Raw genomic sequence first — 20,203 nt, 5'->3', positions numbered from 1 at the left:
TCTCAAACTTTAAAGACCTTCCGCTGATTTCTTATTTTATTTTGTCCCCTCGCCGCCGACCTCCTGGGTCGAGCGTCTCAACATTTTAAAGATAACCATGCCGATTTCTTTTGAAGACAATCACGCCGACCTCCTGGGTCGAGCGTCGAGACTTGAAACGCCCTCAAAATTTTAAAGATGATCATGCCAACCTCCTGGGTCGAGCGTCGATCTCTCACTCTTAGGGCCCCCCACTAGGACACTTAGCATTATCTGAGTGTGCTAGTGTAGAAGTGAAAAGTTAAACGGCATTGATAATGAGAAGGGATTTAAAATGTGAAAACTGAGCATTTATTTAATGATGAAATGGTACTAAAATTCCAAAGAATACAGTAAGATATCCAGGACCAACCTATCCTACGAACAACCGCAAATTCGAGAAGTGCCAAGTGCGGAGTACCTCTATTCCGTCTAATTTCGCAAGCTTGCAGTAACCAGCTCGGCTTGTTTCCAGGACTTGGTACGGCCCCTCCTAGTTTGGATCGAGTTTGTTGGAACTATGAGTTCGGCTAACTGAGTTCTTTCTCAGGACGAGATCTCCAGACTGGTACTGCGTATTCCTTACCCTCGCGTTGTGGTAGCGGGCGAGTTGGCTTTTATACTTAGCCATTTGTATCGCCGCTTCCTCACGCTTGGCCTCCAGCACGTCCAAGTTGCACTTCAACTCCTCCTCGTTGGTTGTCGCAACGAAGTTTTGTGTTCGGGGCGAGGGGAGGCCGATCGCCGCGGGTACCACCGCCTCCGCCCCATAAGTCAGGGAAAATGGGGTCTCATGAGTGGCCGTCCTCGGCGTAGTGCGGTAAGCCCAGAGAACGCTAGGTAGTTCGTCTAGCCAGTTAGATTGGGCTAGTTCCAACCTAATCTTTAGCCCCTGCAGAATGGTTCGGTTAACATTCTCCACCTGACCGTTGGTTTGGGGGTGTCCGACCGAGGTGAAATACTGGTTAATCCCGAGCTCGGCGCACCAGCTTTTGAAGGGATTTTCAGCAAACTGTCGCCCGTTGTCGGATATCAAGACATGCGGGATCCCGAAGCGGCAGACTATGTTTTTCCAGAAGAACTTCTGAATTGCCCTTCCGGAGATAGTGGCCAGGGGTTCGGCTTCCATCCAATTCGTGAAATAGTCGATGGCCACCACGAGATGTTCGTACCTTCCCGGAGCTCGGGGGAAGGGACCCAAGAGGTCGATCCCTCACTGGGCAAAGGGCCAAGGACTGTAGATGGGGACCATCTCCCGAGTGGGTTGGTGGCGCAGCGGGGCGTGCACCTGGCAGGCTCGGCATTTCCGAACAAGAGCTGCGGCATCTCGAAACACCGAGGGCCAGTAGTAGCCTAGGAGCAGGCATTTTTTGGCCAACACTCGGGACCCTACGTGTGCCGCGCACAGGCCTTCGTGCACTTCTCGGAGGACATAGTCGCCTTCCTCGGGAGCTACGCACTTTAGCCAGGGAGACAAATATGACCTCCTGTAGAGGGTCCCCCCAGCGTGGGCATACTTAGCAGCTCGGAGCTGGAGCCGGCGGACCTCGATTTTGTCCTCGGAAAGGGCACCCGAGCTGAGGAAGTCCACGAGAGGAGTCATCCAAGTAACCGGGCTATTTATAGCCAAAACTTGGGTCTGGTCGATGCTTTTCTACTTGACCACCTCCACCAAGACCTCCTTGTTCAGGTGGGCAAACGAGGAGGACGCCAGCTTTGATAGAGCGTCCGCTCGCTTGTTCTGCGATCTTGGCACCCGCTCGATTTCAAAGACATCAAACAGACTTATCGCCTCTCGTATCTTGGCCAAGTATTGCTTCATGACGTCCTCTTTGGCCTCATAGTCCCCCCGAACTTGGTGGACTACGAGTTGAGAATCGCTCCGGGCCTTGATCGCGGCTATACCCATCTGGGGGCTATCCGCAGCCCTGTCAATAGGGCCTCGTATTCCGCCTCATTGTTGGAGGCCGGGAAGTCGAATCTGACCACGTAGGTCAGCTCTTCCCCGGTGGGCGAGGTGAGCAGCAGGGCGGCTCCGCTCCCTTCCTTGCTCGAGGCTCCATCCACGAACAACACCCACGGCTCTCCCGGCCGCACCCCCTTGGAGAAGGGCTTGGCTCAGCCACTGACAAACTGGCTCCCTCGGCAAGGAAGTCTGCCAGGGCCTGGGTTTTAATAGCCATGCGAGACTGGTAACCGATGTCATGTTCGGCTAGCTCGACGGCCCATTTGGTCATCCTACCCGAGACCTCGGGTTTAGTGAGTATCTGCCGTAAGGGCTGATCCGTCAGGACGGTAATGCTGTGGGCCTGAAAGTAAGGTCGGAGTTTCCGGGCGGTGTACACCAAGGCGAGAACCAATTTTTTCGCCGGCGTGTACCGCGTCTCCGAACCTTGTAAAGCTCGGCTAAAGTAATATATTGGCCTTTGAGCCCCCATGTCCTCCCGCACCAAGACCGCGCTCACGGCCTCGTTGCAAGCAGACAAGTATAGGAGCAGGGTCTCTCCCTGCTCTGGGGCAGTCAGGGCAGGCAGCTCGGCCAGGTATGCTTTTAGGTCGGTGAAGACTTTCTGGCATTCCTCTATCCATTGAAAATCCTTTGGTGTTTTCAGGATCAGGAAGAAGGGTAGCCCCCTCACCGCGGAGCGCGAGAGGAATCTGTTCAGGGTGTCCATCCTTCCCGTGAGCCGTTGGACCTCCTTGACGCTCCTCGGAGGGGACATGTCCATGATGGCCTGGAGCTTATCCGGGTTGGCCCTGATCCCCTCTCGGGAGACCAGGAAGCCCAGGAACTTTCCTGACTTGACCCCGAAGGTGCATTTCTTTGGATTTAGCCGCATCCGGCTCTCCCACAGAATGTTCAGGATTTCCCTCAAGTCGGGAATGAGCTGCTGACCGGTTCGGCTCTTGACGATCATATCGTCCACGTAGACTTCCATACTCTTGCCGATTTGATTCTGGAACAACTTGTTGACCAGGCGCTGGTAGGTAGCTCCAGCGTTCTTTAGCCCGAATGGTATAGTCCGGTAGAAGTAAGTCCCTTCCTCGGTGATGAAGGAGGTCTTCTCCCGGTGTTCTTCGGCCATATCTATCTGGTGGTACCCCTTGAAAGCATCCAGGAAACACAAAACGTCAAAACCAACAGTAGCGTCTACTAACCTGTCAATCCTCGGCAAGGGGAAGCAGTCTTTCGGGCAAGCTTTATTGAGATCTGTAAAGTCCACGCACATCCTCCAGGACTGGTCCTCCTTTTTTACCAGGACGGGGTTGGCTAACCAGGTCGGGTAGTACACCTCTAGGATGATTTTGGATTCCAACAACTTGCCAACCTCCTTTCTGATCACCTCATTCCTCTCTTCTTCTGCTTCACTGGCTTGAAGCGGGGATCCACGTTGAGGTGGTGGACGGCCAGATCAGTTGGAATCCCGGGCATGTCCTCAATCGTCCATGCGAAGACCTGGGAGTATTCCCTTAGCAGGGCCTTCAGGCCCTCTTTCTCCTCGGAAGGCAACGATGCCCCGATGCGGAGGACCTGGTCGGGCCTGTCCTCTCTCAGGGGGAACTCTTCGATCTCGTCCTGGGTGCCCAACTGCCGGGCCTCCTCCCCCGGGATGTAAGGTTCCAAGCTGGTCGTCTGGGCGACCACCTTCTCGTGTCCCCGGAGCACGGCCAAGTAGCAAGCTCGGGCCACCTCTGGATCTCCATGCACCTCAGCTATTCCTCCCGGGGTGGGGAATTTGACGCTGAGGTGGAGAAACGAGGGGATAGCCCGGAGGGCGTTCAAGGCGGGACGTCCCAAGAACACGTTATATGGGGATGGTTGCTTGACCACCACGAAGTTGACGGGGATGGTCCGGCACTTGGGCGCCTGCCCTACCGTAACCATCAGGGTGATCATCCCCTCCGGAGTGATGGGCAGTCCGGTGAAGCCCACCAGGGGTGTCCTAATCGGGGTGAGCTGTTTGTCTTCCAAGCCGAGCTCCTTGAACACCCGGTAGAACAGGATGTCCACCGCGGTCCCCTGGCCGACGTACACTTTTTTCACCCGATAATTATTGGTCACGATGTCTATCACGATGGTCTCGTCGTTTCCAGACACCAGGGGAACTGCGTCCCTTGGTCAGAAAGTGATTTTTTCGTCCATACGCAGGCACTTCAAGGAGTCATCCCCCTCCGGAGGAGATCGCCTGCTCTTCCGAGCTGCATGGCTGTCCCCCCCGTGGGGTCTCCAGCGATGGTGTTTATTACCCCTGCCAAGTTCTGGGCGTCCTGATCGGGGAATGGCCCCGAGAAAGGTAACGCCGCTCAGGGCGGTCGCGACGCTGGCCCTCGGCCCTGTCTCCGTGGTAGGTGCGTCCTGACTCCTGGCCTGATCGACCTTGCCGCACGAATCGCCCCAAGAAACCCCGCTGGATCCGATCTTCGATCTCTTTCCGCAGGGCCCAGCATCCCTCCGTATCATGCCCAACATCACGGTGGAAGGCACAATACCGGTCTTGATTCCTTTTGTTCCGGGGTGTCCCCATCTTAGGCGGCCGCCCTACTAGGCCCTTCGCCTCCATGACGGCCAGAACCTGGGATCTGGGCCGAGTTAGGGGGGTGTAGCCTTTTTCTGGAAGCGGCGGTTGAGCAGGGGCTTTGTCTTTCGAGAGCCGGTCGAAAACATTCCTCTTGGCCGGGCCATCCTTATTCTCGGGGGGGTTTGCCCGTCCTTTCCGATCTCCGAGTTCACGATCTGATTTTCTCTTCAGGCGACTAGCCTCCTCCGCATTAGCGGCCACGTGCGCCCTGGTCAAGAGTTCTTCCAGGTTCTCGGGGGGCTTCTCTTCGAGCTTGTAGAAGAGATCTTCTACCCTGAGTCCGTTCACGAAGGCGGCCATGACCACCTTTTCATCCTTGTCCCTGATCTGCAAGCTCTCTGTGTTGAAGCGGGTCATGAAATTCTTCAGGGACTCGTCCGGCTTCTGCTTGATCGCCATCAGGTGAGCCGTGTTTTTTGAGTAAGTCTTCGAGGAGACGAGTTGGGCGGCGAACTGTCTGGCCAACTCAGCGAAACTCCGGATGGACCCCGGTGTTAGGTCCTGGAACCAGAGCCTGGCCTTCCCCTTCAGAAACATGGGGAAGGTCTTGCAGCGGAGTGCATCCGCAGCGGTTTGCAGACGCATATGCGTCAGGAAGACCGAGAGGTGGTCTTCCGGGTCGGTCGAGCCGTCGTACAGCTCGATGTTCGGGATTTTAAACCTCCGAGGTAACGGGTAGTCCTCTATCTCTCGGGTGAAGGGCGAGACTGTATAGTTATCCTCGTACTGCTGCGGCCGCAGGATCTGCTCAAGCTCGTCCCGGATAGGCTGCCACTGGGGAGGGTCTCGCGGCCGGCTCTTGATAGATCGGGTGGGGGAGCGCTCAGGCTCGTTCCGCGTTAGCTTCCACGAGGAGGGATTCCTCGGTTGGCCCCCCGCGGCCCGATCGCAAGAATATCTCTCTCTGTCCCCGACCACCGAGGCTCGCGGCCGGGGGGGGGTCCGAGGCCACTTCCTCTTGGGGGGCTGGTCCCGTGACTCATCCTCCGAGGGAACGGGAGGCGATGCCCTCTCCTTTCCCTTCGCCTTGGAGGTTTGCGCACCCCCGGCTTAACCCCCCTCATTTGCTTGCCGAATTATGTCTTCCAGTATGGGAAGGTTCTCTGTCACGAACTGAAAGATCTGCTGTCTCCGTTCCCCTGAGAGGGCAGAACCCCCGGCGCCCCGAGCTGCCTCGGTCTCCATTCGCCGGGACCCCTCGCCGGCTCTGGGATCGGTGTTCTCCACGGTTCGCTTGGAACGCGTTCTCGCCATCAACACAAATACTCGTACCTTCTCGTTCCCACAGACGGCTCCAACTGAATAAGCACGGAACTTTCCCGGACCGAGCTGACCTGATGAGCTCGGCGTGCTAATCGGGAGAGCGCGTCCTAAGCCTGAAAGACGAACAAGAGAGTGAACTAACAGGGGCCCCGAGATCATCCCCGATGGCACTCCGACGGTCAAGTTAGCTTTCCGGTAAGTGAGATTCACGGGAAGTAAAACGGATGGGCGTAATTGTCCAATAGTGAGCGTACCTTGCGCAGTCAATGTGCGTTACCATTTATACCTGCTTAGGAGTCCGACCTCCGTACGTTTCGGGACTTGCCCAAAATAGCCTCAATCCCGTACTGAGGGGGGGTCAATCCCGACCTACGCGGGATTGTTCTCGGGAGCCCCTTGGATCCATGGAGGCGGAGGGCCGCGGGACAGTTCTCCTGGGCCCGGGATCCAAGCCCAACTCGGACCTCCTTGGGCTGCCACGTGTACAGGCCCAGGACGGGGCCTCTACAGTTGCCACCAAGCAATCCTTCTCTGAAATTTCAATTTCCGCACCTTCCAAACTTCAATGTTGATCACGACCTTTAATTCACCCATCTTTTAGTCTTCTCATTTGTTCTCGGTTATTTTAACAAAACAATTAAAATATGGGAAAATGACCATTTTGGTCTCTCATCTTTGAGGTTTTGGCTAATTTAGTCCCTTATCCGATATTGCGATCATTTTAGTCATTTATCTTTACAAAAAAAAAAAAAGGACCTCTAACGGAAAATGAAAAATTCTAATGGAGTTAGCCATGTACATAGTGTGCATCACTGAAAATGACCGATTTGGCCCATTATATTTAAGGTCATGTTTAATTTTATCCTTTATATGTCACTGCATACCAATTGGGGAATGCATATATTTTTTTTATATTTTCTATTGTGCTCTTTTTTTTTATTTCAAAGGTTGACTTATAGTGTATGGAATTGACCCTATAAGGGTTTTTTAATTTTCATTAAAGTCCTAAAGTGGCAATAGAAAATTGAAAAAAAGATGGAAAAAAATCTAAATATTAAATTATGATGTTAACAATAAAATTTCTCAAAAAATTAGTACATAAGTAACTTTACATTTTATGATACAATCACATGAGAAGCACATAACCTATTACTAGTTACAATAATGGTATGTTGTTTATATATATATATATATATATATATATATATATATATATATACATAAAAGATGAATTGCAATAAAATAGATCAAAGAAAAACAAAGAGCGCTGCTAGCTTATGCTATGCAGTCAGCTCAAATTCCAAGTGCGGTTCTGGAGGAGATTGAAAAGACAGCTAGAAGTTTCTTTCTTTGTTTTTTTGGACAAGTGTACGGCTTTGTTTGGATAGAGTATTATTCTAAATAATTATTTGGAATAATTATGGTAGTATTTTTTGTGATGTGATATATGTGAAATAAAAAGGTGATTGAGAATATAAAAAGATGGATTGAAAAATGTGTTTATGATACAAGCGAATAGCCACTTTTTTTGGACTGACTATGTTTTGAATGTTGTTAGAGTGTTTTTAAATTGTGTTACTGTTGTATTTGGAAAATCTATATGTAAAAAACCTGAATCGAAACAGACCCTTGATTAAATGGCCAAAATGGTAACTGAAGTCCAAAAACAGTAACTGAGTCCGTAGATTTTGCCCATACTTCAGTGACTTTAAAACTCATGCGTGGGACCGCAAATGCAGAATGCAAAGAAACCAACAAGTACCTTATCCTATTATTAACCAAGAATTAGGCATGGATTACTACTATATTAATAATAGAGTTTCTTCAATAAAAAAACATAATACTAATATTAATAATAGTATTATGATCTTGCAGGCTTAGGGCAGCATGTATCCACAGCAATTCGGCAGGTCATATTTCATACCAGGAAATGACCAACAAACTTAATCTGAAAGATATTAGCGGCGACTTTTAACTCATGATTCATGGATGAAACATTTGACCGAATTTCTTAAGAAATCAGAAGGCATGCTGGTATAAGACAACGAAGGGTTCCATGCGAATCATGAATTCTTCTTAATAAATCCATTGTTTTTGTGGGAAAAGAATCCCTTTGTCCATATTCCTTCCTCCAAATTTTTGGCTTTTTCAAACACGGACTTTTCCAGCCACAAAAGGAGTAAGCAATTGATTTAAAATCAATCAAATACTTTAAGTCTATTGCACAGTCAAACTAATCGAAAAGACTAGTCCACAATTCGACCAGAGAGAAATCAATACTAGGTTCAGTTTTATGGTCATTTTGAAATGTCCAAAACATTTTTGCTCACAACCAACTCACACATAAATTTTTTCTACTAGGGGAAAGATGGGATTTAAAAAACGAGAAGCAGAAAGCAGGATTATAATCTAACAACTTTTAAATTTTGGAGTCTCAACCTCAACTTTTAAACCAATGCTTCCTCATAAATATATTTACTTGTTCTAAAAACAGCTTCAGCAACAAATGGAGCAGCTACTTGCAAATTTGACAAAGTTAAAGGGAAATCAATAATTTACTCTATTAGTATAATTTAGCAATGCAGATCTGATATTTTTGTGTTTCATGACGTTCATGTGCATTTCTGATTGGTTAACAATTGTTTACGCAATTTTTTGGGTGGAGATTTGTCCAAACCAAGGATTGACGTACTCCGAAAGAAACACATGTCAATGTTCAATCCCAGTATAAATACCACCACCGAATATCTCGATCAATGCATCTCAAAACTCAAATCACGTCTTCTCAACCTCTGTTTCTCATTCTGCCGTCGAACAATGGCTCTTCTTTTATCATATAAGCCCCAAATAGTCGTGTTCATGGTCTTGATGGTGTCTTGCACAGCATCCACAGCATCATTTTCCCCTCAACCTTGCAAGCCAACTTTTCCACAAAAATCACTTCCACTATACGAGAAAGACATTGAACTGTTGCAGTTTCCGGTGAATCTAGAGTTCTTGGAAGCAGAATTTTTCTTGTGGGGTGCCTTAGGCCATGGACTCGACATGGTTGAGCCTGAACTGCCCAATGAAGGTCCTCCTCCCATCGGTGCCCAAAAAGCCAATCTTGATCTTCTTACAAAGAACATTATCACTGAATTTGCCTATCAAGAAGTTGGCCATCTCAGGTTCGTATGTAATTATTCATTTCTACTATATTAGAGCTAGAATTCCAATCGTGAAGTATATCTGATCATCAATTTTTTTTTTTTTTGGGTCATTGAACTTTAGGGCGCTTAGAGATACGGTAGGTTTGTTCCCAAGGCCACAGCTGGACCTCCGTACTGAAAACTTTGCAAAGCTCTTTGATGAAGCATTTGGGTACAAACTCGACCCTCCGTTCAACCCTTACAGCAACAGCCTCAACTACATGTTGGCTTCTTATGTAATTCCCTATGTAGGCCTAGTAGGCTATGTTGGCACAAATCCCTTACTCCAAGGCTATCGAGCCAAGCGTGTAAGTCCATTAAAATTCAGGCCAAAAATCCATGATTGAGCATATTCAAAAAGTTAAGATTTTTTTCGTTTCAATAAGCAAGATAGCTAAGTTGAAAAAAACGTGTATGTGATTCACATATATTTTTTCTCCTTAATTTTGTAGCTTTTGGCGGGGCTACTAGGAGTTGAATCAGGCCAAGATGCAGTAATCAGAATGTATCTCTATGAACGAGCTAAAGAAGTGGTGTACCCTTACAATCAAACAGTGGCTGAATTTACTATTCGCATTTCAAAGCTGAGAAACAAGTTGGGCAAGGATGGAATCAAGGACGAAGGGATCTTTGTCCCAATGAAGCTAGGCGCCGAAGGACGGACTTCAAGCAACGTTTTATCTGCCAATTCCTACTCTATCTCATATGAGAGGGGTCCAGAGGAGATACTGAGGATTGTTTATGGCACTGGTAATGAGCATGTTCCAGGAGGATTCTATCCTAAGGGAGGCAACGGAAAGATTGCCAGAGAATTTCTCAAGAAATACTGAAAGAGTAAATAAATTCTTGTGCCCTCAGTTCAAAGAGTCTGCCCCGTTATTTGGCACAGAGGATTGTGGTTACTACAACTTGTTTCATCGCATCTTTTTTCATGTTGCTGATGTTGTCAAAATAATGTAAGGCAAATTTACCTGATTGTCCGTAATTGTCGGATGAATCATGAAGATTTATGTTACTGTACGAGCTTAGACATTGGATGAATCAGAGTCCAAACGTTATCTTGCCACGTTTGGTAAGTTGGGAAGAAAAGCTAAATTTCTTGTTTAGCAAAAAGAATTTGCACTTTTTTGGTCAAACATGATTTTCCAACACCTTAAACTTCTAAAGTTCGAATTTTGACAAACCTTGTTTCAGAACTAGTTAACTAGTCATGGTTTATAATACAAGAAGCAAAATGGTTAACCACGTAAACACTCAAAATTTTTTTTTTCTGTCCTAAAAAATTCTCGTCCCTTTCATGACAATGCTGTGGATAATGACATAACAACTAGAAGGAAAAAATTAAAAATTTGCATGGTAATTACTGCATAATATTTCTGTGTTATTTTTGTTTAGCAAGCAACTTCCAAAAAAAAAAAAAGAAAGTTTTCTTTGATTTCCAAACTCCAACCGTTGATGTTACTAAATTTTTTATTATGCATTTGGATTTTGAAAATTTCAACACCAATCATCACATGATGTGTGTTACTTGCAGGTCCACATGTGTACCATGAAAGTTTAATTGAGTACCATTAACACTTCTTACTATATTGAAACTTCAATAAGAATAACATAAGATTGGGACCCACGTGTCATATTCTTCTGGAGAGACGAAGACAAAGGAAAATAAGAAGATCTTTCTCTTTGAATTGGACTCGGTGTGGGCAAATTAGAAACAACCAATAAACAGTCACTAATCACTACAAGAAACATCTGAATTAGTGGCACCTATTTAATGGAACTTTTCAAGGGAACGCCATGGTTGAATCTTTCAAGGGAACTTCACTTCTTCACACTATGAAAATGCTAGCTCAACAGCATTTTTGCTGACTATGCCATCAAATACAAATCTGGCCACACTTGGTTGGCATTACCTTATGCGTCATTGGATCATGAGTTTTACTGGCATTTCCTAAAAAGTTTAAAATAAGCAAAATGAAAAAAAAAAAAAAAACACAGTTCACTGTTTGATGAGATTTACTTGCCTTATTGATGAGGTTTCCTTACTTCTTCTCTTAACTGATAAGTATTAGAGTAAATCCTAAAAACATTGAAACTCACTGAAACTTTATCTACAAACCCTATCATAATTCCGTTGTCATCTACCATTATAATCATTAAAGGTACTTTTTTCCCTCTCTAAATCCCATAGAACAAAATAATGGTTTATAGGTTTTTGTTTGTTCTATCATTGTATATTGTGTGAATATGGGTACAATTTTAAGATAAAAAAATATTGCTTGTTTCTAATTTTTTCTTTCCTTTGAGGAGTTGTATTAATTACGCTAGGGTTAAATTCTTCTTTCTCACAATCATTTCAAAGTGTTAATAAGAATCTCTCCTTTTTTTTCCAAGCTAGGTTCATAGATGCTTTAGGAAATTTGTGGGGAAGAATTGTATTATTTGACTAAGAGAGATAGTATGATGTTCTTTGCATAAACCATGAAAACATAAAGCACCATCAGTAAATCTGGAAAAGAATTACTTTAGCATTTTGAAAACATAATTGAGAACTTTTTAGGTATGTATCTTCTCTACCTATATCTGCATTTTTTGTATAACTTTTTGTGAAATTCATATAGTATAAAGTGCCTTTATTTACCATATTCTGACAAAAATGTGTGCTAAATTGGAATGGTAGGTCTGGTTAGACTAGTAAGTATAAATTAGAATCCATTTATATTAAGTCATTCTGTCTTGGTGTAATGCTCCAAAAAAATAAAGGGTCCAATGCATGCTGTTTTCAATTAATTATTATGTGATGAAATGTGCCAACATCTCATTCACTTTGTGTGAGATGCTAGTTTTGTGATGTATGACATCTACGCAAACTTTAAAAGCTAGTTTTGTAGGTACAGATATGGTCAAGCATTGGAAAATAGTAGATAATTTATCTTTTTGCTCAAGTTGTGGGATTAAATCTAAATTGATTGGTACTATTTCCTTTTTCGTTTTAGAAATATTGGAAAGTGTTGAGGTTTCTTTGTTGGAGTGCCTTTAGTTTCTCTACCGCAGGTTCAAGGTGCCCTTTCTACTTGCTACCTTGATCGTTGTAAAGTTTTCAACGACTATTGCTAATATCTTGAGCTTGTATTTTTACTTACTAATCCTTCAGAAGAGGTAATATGTTCATTGTATTGTTTAAATGCAGATTACATAACGTCTAAGAGGTAATATGTTCATTGTATTGTTCATTTGCTTGCAGTAGCTAATACACATTCTATACTGAGTAATTCAAGAACAATGTCAAAAGTAGACAGGCTAATGATGTTTGGTGTGCAAATACACAATTACAACGGGATAGATTTCTTCACTATATACAGCTGGAGTAGAGGAATCCAGAATTATGATTAAAAATCACTAATCTTTGCTCATGCAAAAGCAAACAGAAGGATAAATTCTAAGTTCCGATGTGGATGGACCATTGAACCCAATTAAATTGTAAACAAAGCACTAAAATAGATGGACCCAAATCACTTGCCAGTCATAAAACAGAAAATTCTTCTTCTAACGACAAATGCAAATTTCTTTAGCCGCAACATCCACATACTGGTGAAGCAGTAAAATCCGAGACAAGAACTTGAACAATTGTTCAACCAACATGCAAAACCCGAAAAAAAAAAATATATCAATAGAATCACACGATTATTATGCATGACTTGTCGAGTTCAATTTAAGTTCGGTTTAACAAGCAAACTAAACCAGATGCAGGTCTCAATTCCGAATTGTTAGGAAGCAATTCATTCCAAAGGTGACGCTAGTAATGGGCGACAATAGGAAAAGAAAAGGAGATGATAACATCGTATCTTTTCAAACTTCAAAATTACAGTGAAATGCCACTAAAGCTCATCTTAGAAAAGCTTTGGGTGCTGGTGAGTAGAAAAAAGTATCATCAGTATTTTCCAAGGAGTCAAAAGATGAATTGCTCCGCGATTACCAATTTCAACTTTAACTCTTCACCCAACAGTAACAATTAACTTTCACACGAATGACCTGTGCAGTGAGCTAAGGTTTAGAAGAAGCAATCGTCACTAATGACAAAATGGTGCAATTAAAGGAAAACCCGCAATCAAGTAGACCATGGCGTGTGCAATTAAAGGTTTAGAAGAAACAATCTGTCGCTTTTTATGACAAAATGGTATGACTAAAGAAAAATCCAGAGTCAAGTAGACCCACTAAGCTTCGATTCAGTAGCCACCGAAAAGGGACTAAATCCGTTTTTAGATTGTAGATGGTGGAGAGTTCTTCCTTTTAACCTGCAATTGGGCACGAGGAAAATTTTTAAAAAAAGTTTATTAGTCTCCTATCCAAACACATCCTTTAGTTATTTCCCCACAAAAACAAGAAATAAAAAGATTAAAAAAATGTGTGTACACTTGCCATGTTTATGTGTATAGCTAAATTAAGTTGCTATCCAATAAATTGAAAATTATCAAAAGGGTTACTAGCCACTAAAAATTTACCATACACAATAAAATTTGTCATGTTAAATTATGTTTTATGAAATTTTTAAATAAATTTGTTATTGCAAAAGAATTTGGCACAAAATTCTAAATTTTAATTTAAAAAAAGATACTGTAACATGGTTCAATTTATTCAGCTTACACAGGTGTGATATACAGAATAATGTACACAATAATCTATAATTACATCACATTAAAGTACTAGAATACTTGAAATGTTTTATTTAGATCCATCACAGACCACAATAAAATTGATAAACATGTTAGGTACCTTACTCAGATCTGCTCCAGTCCAGAATTATATGGTTATCGACCATATGAAAAATAAAAGGGTGTAAACATGTGTAATCAAACTAAATATATTAAATATATTTTGTTTTAATGAACTTGAGATGGTATTTAAGATTGATTTGTTTATTTATTGAGCCAAACTCAAAAAAATTTTATTGAGTCAAATTCGAGTAATTTAAATTTTTTTACCAATAAATCCCAATTTTATGATCATTAAGCTAAGCTCAGCCTACACTAAAAATTTTATCAAGCATAAAATATTGTTCTAACTTGACTTAATTAGTTCGCAAGTCAAATTTAAACGAACTCTTACTCAGTGAAACTTGATTTAAGTCTTGAGTAATTTGATTTATCTTTTAGTTCTAATTGAGGATTCAGACTTTGGTACATATTATAGAATTTGAATCAGAATGGGAAGCAAAAACCCGTCATGCATGGACATGATTTTTTGTTACTTGTCCAGTTTGACAACCAGATGGTTTTGGATTCTCTTATGAGTTAATCAGTTTGAAGTCAAAGTCATAAATTGGGAAAAATATGAGATAAAATCTAACACTTTCATATCCATTAATAAATCTGTTAAACACCTGATAATGGTACAAGTAGATTATGTTATTGTATTCGAATGCATAAAATATCTTATTTTATTCATATATATATATATATATATATGTATATATCAAGTTTTACTATAACTTGATAATATTATATTATTTTTTTTTTTACTCTTTTTTGTAAAACTAAATTTCATTAACAGATTATTAGAAATCATCATCCACTATACTAAATAACACGCTTAAATTTCATATAAATTTTATATGCATGCGTATACCAGTATTACCGTTTACCTCCCACCCCAATCCCCCCGGCCCGCCGCCCGAACCCCCGCCAAAACCGTGAAGCATACGTCATCCATGAGCCAAGCAAATTGCAACAGTACCATTTGTCTACTGCTATATATAAGCTCCCAAGCCTTTCGTGGTATGGACCCAAGGCAAAACATACACAGAATAAACGCAGCACTAACAAAATGAGCTCAGCAGCAGCAGCAGCAGGAGAAGGGAAAGTGGTGTGCGTGACTGGAGCTTCGGGATACATAGCTTCATGGCTGGTGAAGCTGCTGCTTGAGCGGGGTTATACTGTTAAAGCTTCCGTTCGTGATCTCAGTAAGTTTATTTTGTGCTCCTCAAGTACTGTCTCTGTTGTGTTGTGTGCAGATTTTGATTTCCTGTGCTTCTCTTGTTTGCAAGTAGATTTTCTGCCATGTGCATGTATTTAGGCCTGTATGGACAAGGCTTAAGTGGGATTTTCGCCCTGTACTTCAGGGTCTGTTGCAGTGTTATCACCTTGTGTTCATCTTTATCTGCATTTTTGGCTCCCAATGCTTAAAGGTGAAAGGCTGGTGGTCTAAAACTAGGAATGAATTTTGGCAAGCAAAAAAAAAAACACAAAACGAGTAGGAAAAAGGTTATAAGAAAAGGAAATTTCTATAATGTTATTGTATCCATACAAGTAATCACTTTATTGTTGCATTGGGATTCTTCCATTATTTACTCTGGGTCCAAGTCTCCTTTAAATATAGCCATGGTAAAAACATGATAGACTTTTCTAAGATAGCTTGGGATTAATTGTAGCTGTCTGAACCTCTCCTTGATGCAATCATGCCACAGATGATCCAAAAAAGGCACAGCATTTGACAGCACTTGCTGGAGCAAAGGAAAGGCTTCACTTGTTCTCGGCAAACTTATTAGAAAAGGGATCCTTTGATGCAATAGTTGAGGGATGTGAAGGTGTTTTCCATACCGCATCTCCTGTTCAACTTTCTGTTAGCAATCCAGAGGTGCATTTTCTTTACCAAACTGGAAATTTTTTATTGTCAATAAAAATTGCTTTCTATTCAACGGAATTTAAAATTCTTGACATGCTTTGTAGAATATCTAATTTTACTACTACTTTTTTTTTTTTTACTATATTCTTCTATTGCCGGCCAATATTTCATTTCTACTTTCTTTTTTGGATGATATATATTCCTTTGGACTTTGATTTAGATGATGTTAAAGCATCAATACTGACTACAAATAGGGAGTTTCTTATTTCCAATTCTATGGCTTTATGATGTGTTTCAATTTCTCTTTTATTATGCAAAATGAAAGAGAGTAATATAGTTTCCAGGGTAAAACCGTGAAGAATTTTTCTTTAAAGTCTGTAGATGCACAATCCTCTTCCTGAAGGTCACGGTAAGAAGACTGTGATATGCTTCGTGCTTCATTATCTTGGATACCTATATATGAGATCTCTAGTAAATGATTTAGCTATTGCTACTTCAGAGATACAATTGGAAGAATGTTGATGTTAGGCGATGAAAAAAATTAAGAGTTGAGCACATTCCCATGGTCTACAAGTGGGCTTGTAGACAAGATCTATCGAATTATATTTGTGCATAAGTCAGTCAGTGTAAGGTGCTAGAGCTAGGTTTAAGCTTGTCCCTGTAGCAAATAAGTCCCTGCTTTGGCCAGCTAATCTGTTAGTCAATATAGAATTCTGGTTTTTGAGTACGCAAATTATAATGATTAAGAATCTCATATCAACTGAACATACATTTGAGCATCTGCAGATTGAATGCATCTTCCTTTGTTAATTGATTCACATCTGCTAATGATTGTGCCTTATGGTTTTACGTAGTGTGCCTATCCTGGTTCATTTCTCTAATTGCGTTTGTGGGGCTCCCCTTTAAGTAACTCACTAGAAGTTTGATTTTAGTTATTTTAATGAACAAGGCTATCTAGTTCATGGTCCATTGACTCGTAGGCATCAAAAGAAAATTCCAAATAAGTTTGATAGTAACCCTTTATTGCTCGCTGTTTATTTTTCTGCTAAAATCTCTTTGCAGGAGTTGTAGGAGCAACACCTTTCCTATTTTCTCTCTCTGTGTTTTTCAAGCCATGATTTCACTGTACTTAGCTTGCTGATGTTTGAAACTTCTAGGGAATCAGTTCTGCGACTTGTTTGAGTTGTTAGTTGTTACTGTGGTGGAGACATGGTCTGGTAAAGGTTACAGAATTTATAGTAAAATCTAAAAACAGAATACCAACATGATTGTGCAGGACGCAAGCATCGGCATATCTGTTGCCTGGTAATGACTTCGTTTTTTGTCTTTGTTTCATTTTCTAGGCAGAACTACTGGAACCTGCAGTAAGAGGAACAGTCAATGTGCTACGGTCATGTGCAAAAGTTTCATCTATAAAAAAAGTTGTTATAACATCTTCTATGGCTGCAGTTACAATCAATAGAGAATTAAAGAAGGACGTGGTCGTTGATGAAAGTTGGTTTTCTGATCCATCATACTGTGAGGAGCAGAAGGTATGTTATCATCCATTTCTATCTGTTAAATTATGTATATGTGGAATGCTAGATTTCTGTAGTTTCAACTTGTTATTGTACAAAGTCTGAGGAGCTTGGTCCAAGTATGGGGAAAATTAAGATAGAATCTTCACGGCTTCGTGGTACTTTTATAGGAAAGAAAGATGTTTTTTTGGTATAATTGATAGAACCCTTTGATTAAAGGGCAGGCCAGAAAGGTGGATCCTCTTTCTTTTCTTCCTTTAACTAACAGCTTAGCTTTAATTGGAAAGAGATAATAAAGTATGGAATAGCCAACCGCGCATCTCCTAAATGAAGCTGTAGAATCAAGTTCCACATTATTGTCTGGAAAGGCATTGCAAGATGATCAATGTTTGCTTGGGCAGATGTCAAGGAACTTCTGCTAGAAAGTCATGAATATGGCTTGATCAGTCACAAGTCAAATACCTTTGTCGTTCTGTGTTGACTCGAGGATGAAGAGATCATACTATCAGGAGTATGTTAACACTGTGGTACTTTGCATCATCCGTTGCACATAATTAAATTAAAGGAAAAATCAATGCCATTCTTAGCATCCTTGAGAATCTACTTAATCATTTGTAAAATAGCTTGTCCAATATGCATGCTTTCAATTTGTGCTTTATGGCCGCATAAGTAGTAGCTCCAAATGATGGAAACAGGTTTTACCATTTTCTAAAAGTTTTAAATATTACTTGTTAATTGAGTCTAAAAACTAATGTATTTTCGGCTACAAAGCAACCAACTTTTTAACAATTTTTATGGTGTAGTCTTGGTACGAACTTTCAAAAACCTTGGCAGAGGATGCTGCATGGAAATTCGCAAAGGAGCATAGCATTGAGATAATCACAATTCATCCAGGATTCGTAGTTGGTCCAGTCTTGCAGCCATCTATTAATCTCACCACCGAATTGATTCTGAGCCTAGTAAATGGTATGTCGTGAGCTGTATTAGATAATGTTCATCTATGTTTTGTTATAGCTTTATCATGAACTAAAATGTTCTCTGTTATCGTACAACAAAGTATCTATGACACTAATAAAATTGTAAGGTTCTGCTAGCTTATTATTGTAATGGAGCATACAGACATTGATAGAAATGTGAACTGATATATCAAGCTATCTGGTCTATCAGCTGGTCATGCCAAAAAGCTTTGCTGTCCAACCATTTTTCTGGCGTTCATGTTGCTTGCATCTTCTATTCTTTGATATTGAGATTCTATGCAAATTTAGGAAGAACAACACTTTTTGGGGTGGAAGATGTTATAACTTTTTCTTCCTTGAGGAATTTTTTGGGAGGGCACTGACAGGAAAAATTCATTCTGTGTTGTCACTGCCTGTGTCTTAAGACTACTTGCTAATCAGCTTGTTTTATTACTTCTCCCATTGACACTGACTCTTTGGAGCCAAATGGCCACCTTGTACAGTGATGATAGGACTTTCATTTCATGAAGTGATTGCTAATTCAAATCTTCTGGAACTTAAAATTGGAAATTACTTTTGTTTGCCTATCTAGAGGAGAGGTGAAAAGACAATAGTATATATGCTTAAAGATCTCATTATCTATTGAATGCAGGGGCTGGAGCATTTCCTAATGTAACTCTTGGATGGGTTGATGTTAGAGATGTTGCCCATGCGCATATTCTTGCCTTTGAAATCCCTTCTGCAAGTGGAAGATATTGTCTGGTTGAGAGATCAGCACATGCCTCTCAGGTCATCAACATTTTGCGTGGACATTACCCTGCTCATAAATTTCTGGATAAGTAAGTCTCTTTTTCCTTGTCAATTTTGTCAGTATATGTCCTTATAGGCTGTTGTTGATGGCAATATGCACCTCCAAGATGTATCGCATAATTTTTGTTTATATTTAACAAAGTACATACATCAAATCCAGAATTTTCTGCATCTTTTGTCTCATGTTCTCATCAAATGAGCTCTTTCTCAAATTTGTTTCTAGAATTAGGTTCTTCTTAGAAGTAGGATCTCCAAATTGGTTTCCTCTCCAAATTATAAATAATTGAGTTTTTGGTGATGGAAATGAATTTGATTCTGGTCACCTAAGATTCTGTTTGCCAGGATTTTCAAATTACCAGGGTTTTGTCTCAGCCAGCATTTTCTGATTTTGTCTTTTTCTAGTTTTAGTTCATATGGAAAGTTCAAAAGTTAATTAGATAAATACGGCCCTTCCATTAATCCATGCAATTCGCCCTTTGATATAATGGATTGTAACAAAAGTTTTAAACTAAATTTTCTTACCATATATGACAGAAATTTTATACAAAGGCAAAATGCTTGTGAAGCATTATTGTCTCCTGCAAATTTTGTGGAGTTTAATTTTACATGAGCATTTTCTTTTCAACTATGCTTTATTTACTTGTCTTTTCTGAATTTTCTTAACATACTACAGATTGTCAGACTATAGCAACCTTTTTTATCCGGCCCACACAGTATCCAACGAGAAGGCAAAGAATTTAGGAGTTCGATTTATTCCTTTGGAGGTCAGCTTAAAGGATATGATTGAAAGCTTCAGGGAGAAGAATTTAGTTAGCATCTAAGCCAAGGCATTGTTGTATTGTATTTAAATTACCAGTGAATAAATGTGAAACGTTATCCTTTGTGAGAAATGGTACATGAGTTCATTCATGTAATTTGTCATTTATTCTTCATGTTAATTTGGTAATAAGCAATTCAAAGTGGATTTGAGAATGTATGAATTGTCAAAGTGGAGAAAGCGTATGTAAATTAAAAATGTGGTGTAACCACCAAAAACTAGCCCGATTGGATTGTTGTTTTTTGGAGTTTTTGTAGAAAAATGTGTTATAGTGATTTAATATATGTAAGATAAAAATGTTATTAGAAAATGTGTTTACGAAAAATATAAATTTTTTTTGAAAAAAAAGCAATCCAAACGAAAAAATGGCCAATGCGTTTAATAATACAAACACAAAATATGTGCGTTGAATGTTACGTATGTTACTTTTTGA

At 41.2% G+C, this 20,203-nt stretch overlaps 4 protein-coding genes across 4 annotated transcripts; 2 read left to right on the top strand and 2 right to left on the bottom strand.

Annotated features, from left to right (window-relative positions):
- Positions 1–1,231: 1,231 nt before the first annotated feature.
- LOC140036205 (uncharacterized) lies at positions 1,232–1,927 on the bottom strand. The gene is made up of 2 exons (XM_072077518.1): positions 1,677–1,927; positions 1,232–1,595 (listed from the first exon to the last, which is right to left on the bottom strand). The coding sequence occupies exons 1-2, from the start codon at positions 1,925–1,927 to the stop codon at positions 1,232–1,234; spliced, it is 615 nt and encodes a 204-aa protein (XP_071933619.1).
- A 1,431-nt stretch (positions 1,928–3,358) lies between these two features.
- On the bottom strand, positions 3,359–5,183 carry LOC140036204 (uncharacterized). Its single transcript, XM_072077517.1, has 2 exons — positions 4,267–5,183; positions 3,359–4,133 (listed from the first exon to the last, which is right to left on the bottom strand). Exons 1-2 carry the CDS (start codon positions 5,181–5,183, stop codon positions 3,359–3,361), a joined length of 1,692 nt encoding a protein of 563 aa, XP_071933618.1.
- Positions 5,184–8,652: 3,469 nt separating this feature from the next.
- LOC140036961 (ferritin-like catalase Nec2) lies at positions 8,653–10,144 on the top strand. Its single transcript, XM_072080284.1, has 3 exons — positions 8,653–9,028; positions 9,132–9,357; positions 9,502–10,144. Exons 1-3 carry the CDS (start codon positions 8,679–8,681, stop codon positions 9,877–9,879), a joined length of 954 nt encoding a protein of 317 aa, XP_071936385.1. The 5' UTR covers positions 8,653–8,678; the 3' UTR covers positions 9,880–10,144.
- Positions 10,145–14,863: 4,719 nt separating this feature from the next.
- LOC140004371 (phenylacetaldehyde reductase-like) lies at positions 14,864–19,988 on the top strand. The gene is made up of 6 exons (XM_072080283.1): positions 14,864–15,008; positions 15,513–15,682; positions 17,014–17,202; positions 17,991–18,153; positions 18,796–18,982; positions 19,627–19,988. Exons 1-6 carry the CDS (start codon positions 14,873–14,875, stop codon positions 19,772–19,774), a joined length of 993 nt encoding a protein of 330 aa, XP_071936384.1. The 5' UTR covers positions 14,864–14,872; the 3' UTR covers positions 19,775–19,988.
- Positions 19,989–20,203: the final 215 nt, after the last annotated feature.

The sequence above is a fragment of the Coffea arabica genome, chromosome 2e (assembly GCF_036785885.1).
Source record: "Coffea arabica cultivar ET-39 chromosome 2e, Coffea Arabica ET-39 HiFi, whole genome shotgun sequence".
Lineage (NCBI taxonomy): Eukaryota > Viridiplantae > Streptophyta > Magnoliopsida > Gentianales > Rubiaceae > Coffea > Coffea arabica.
This window is presented reverse-complemented; position numbering and strand designations above follow the sequence as displayed.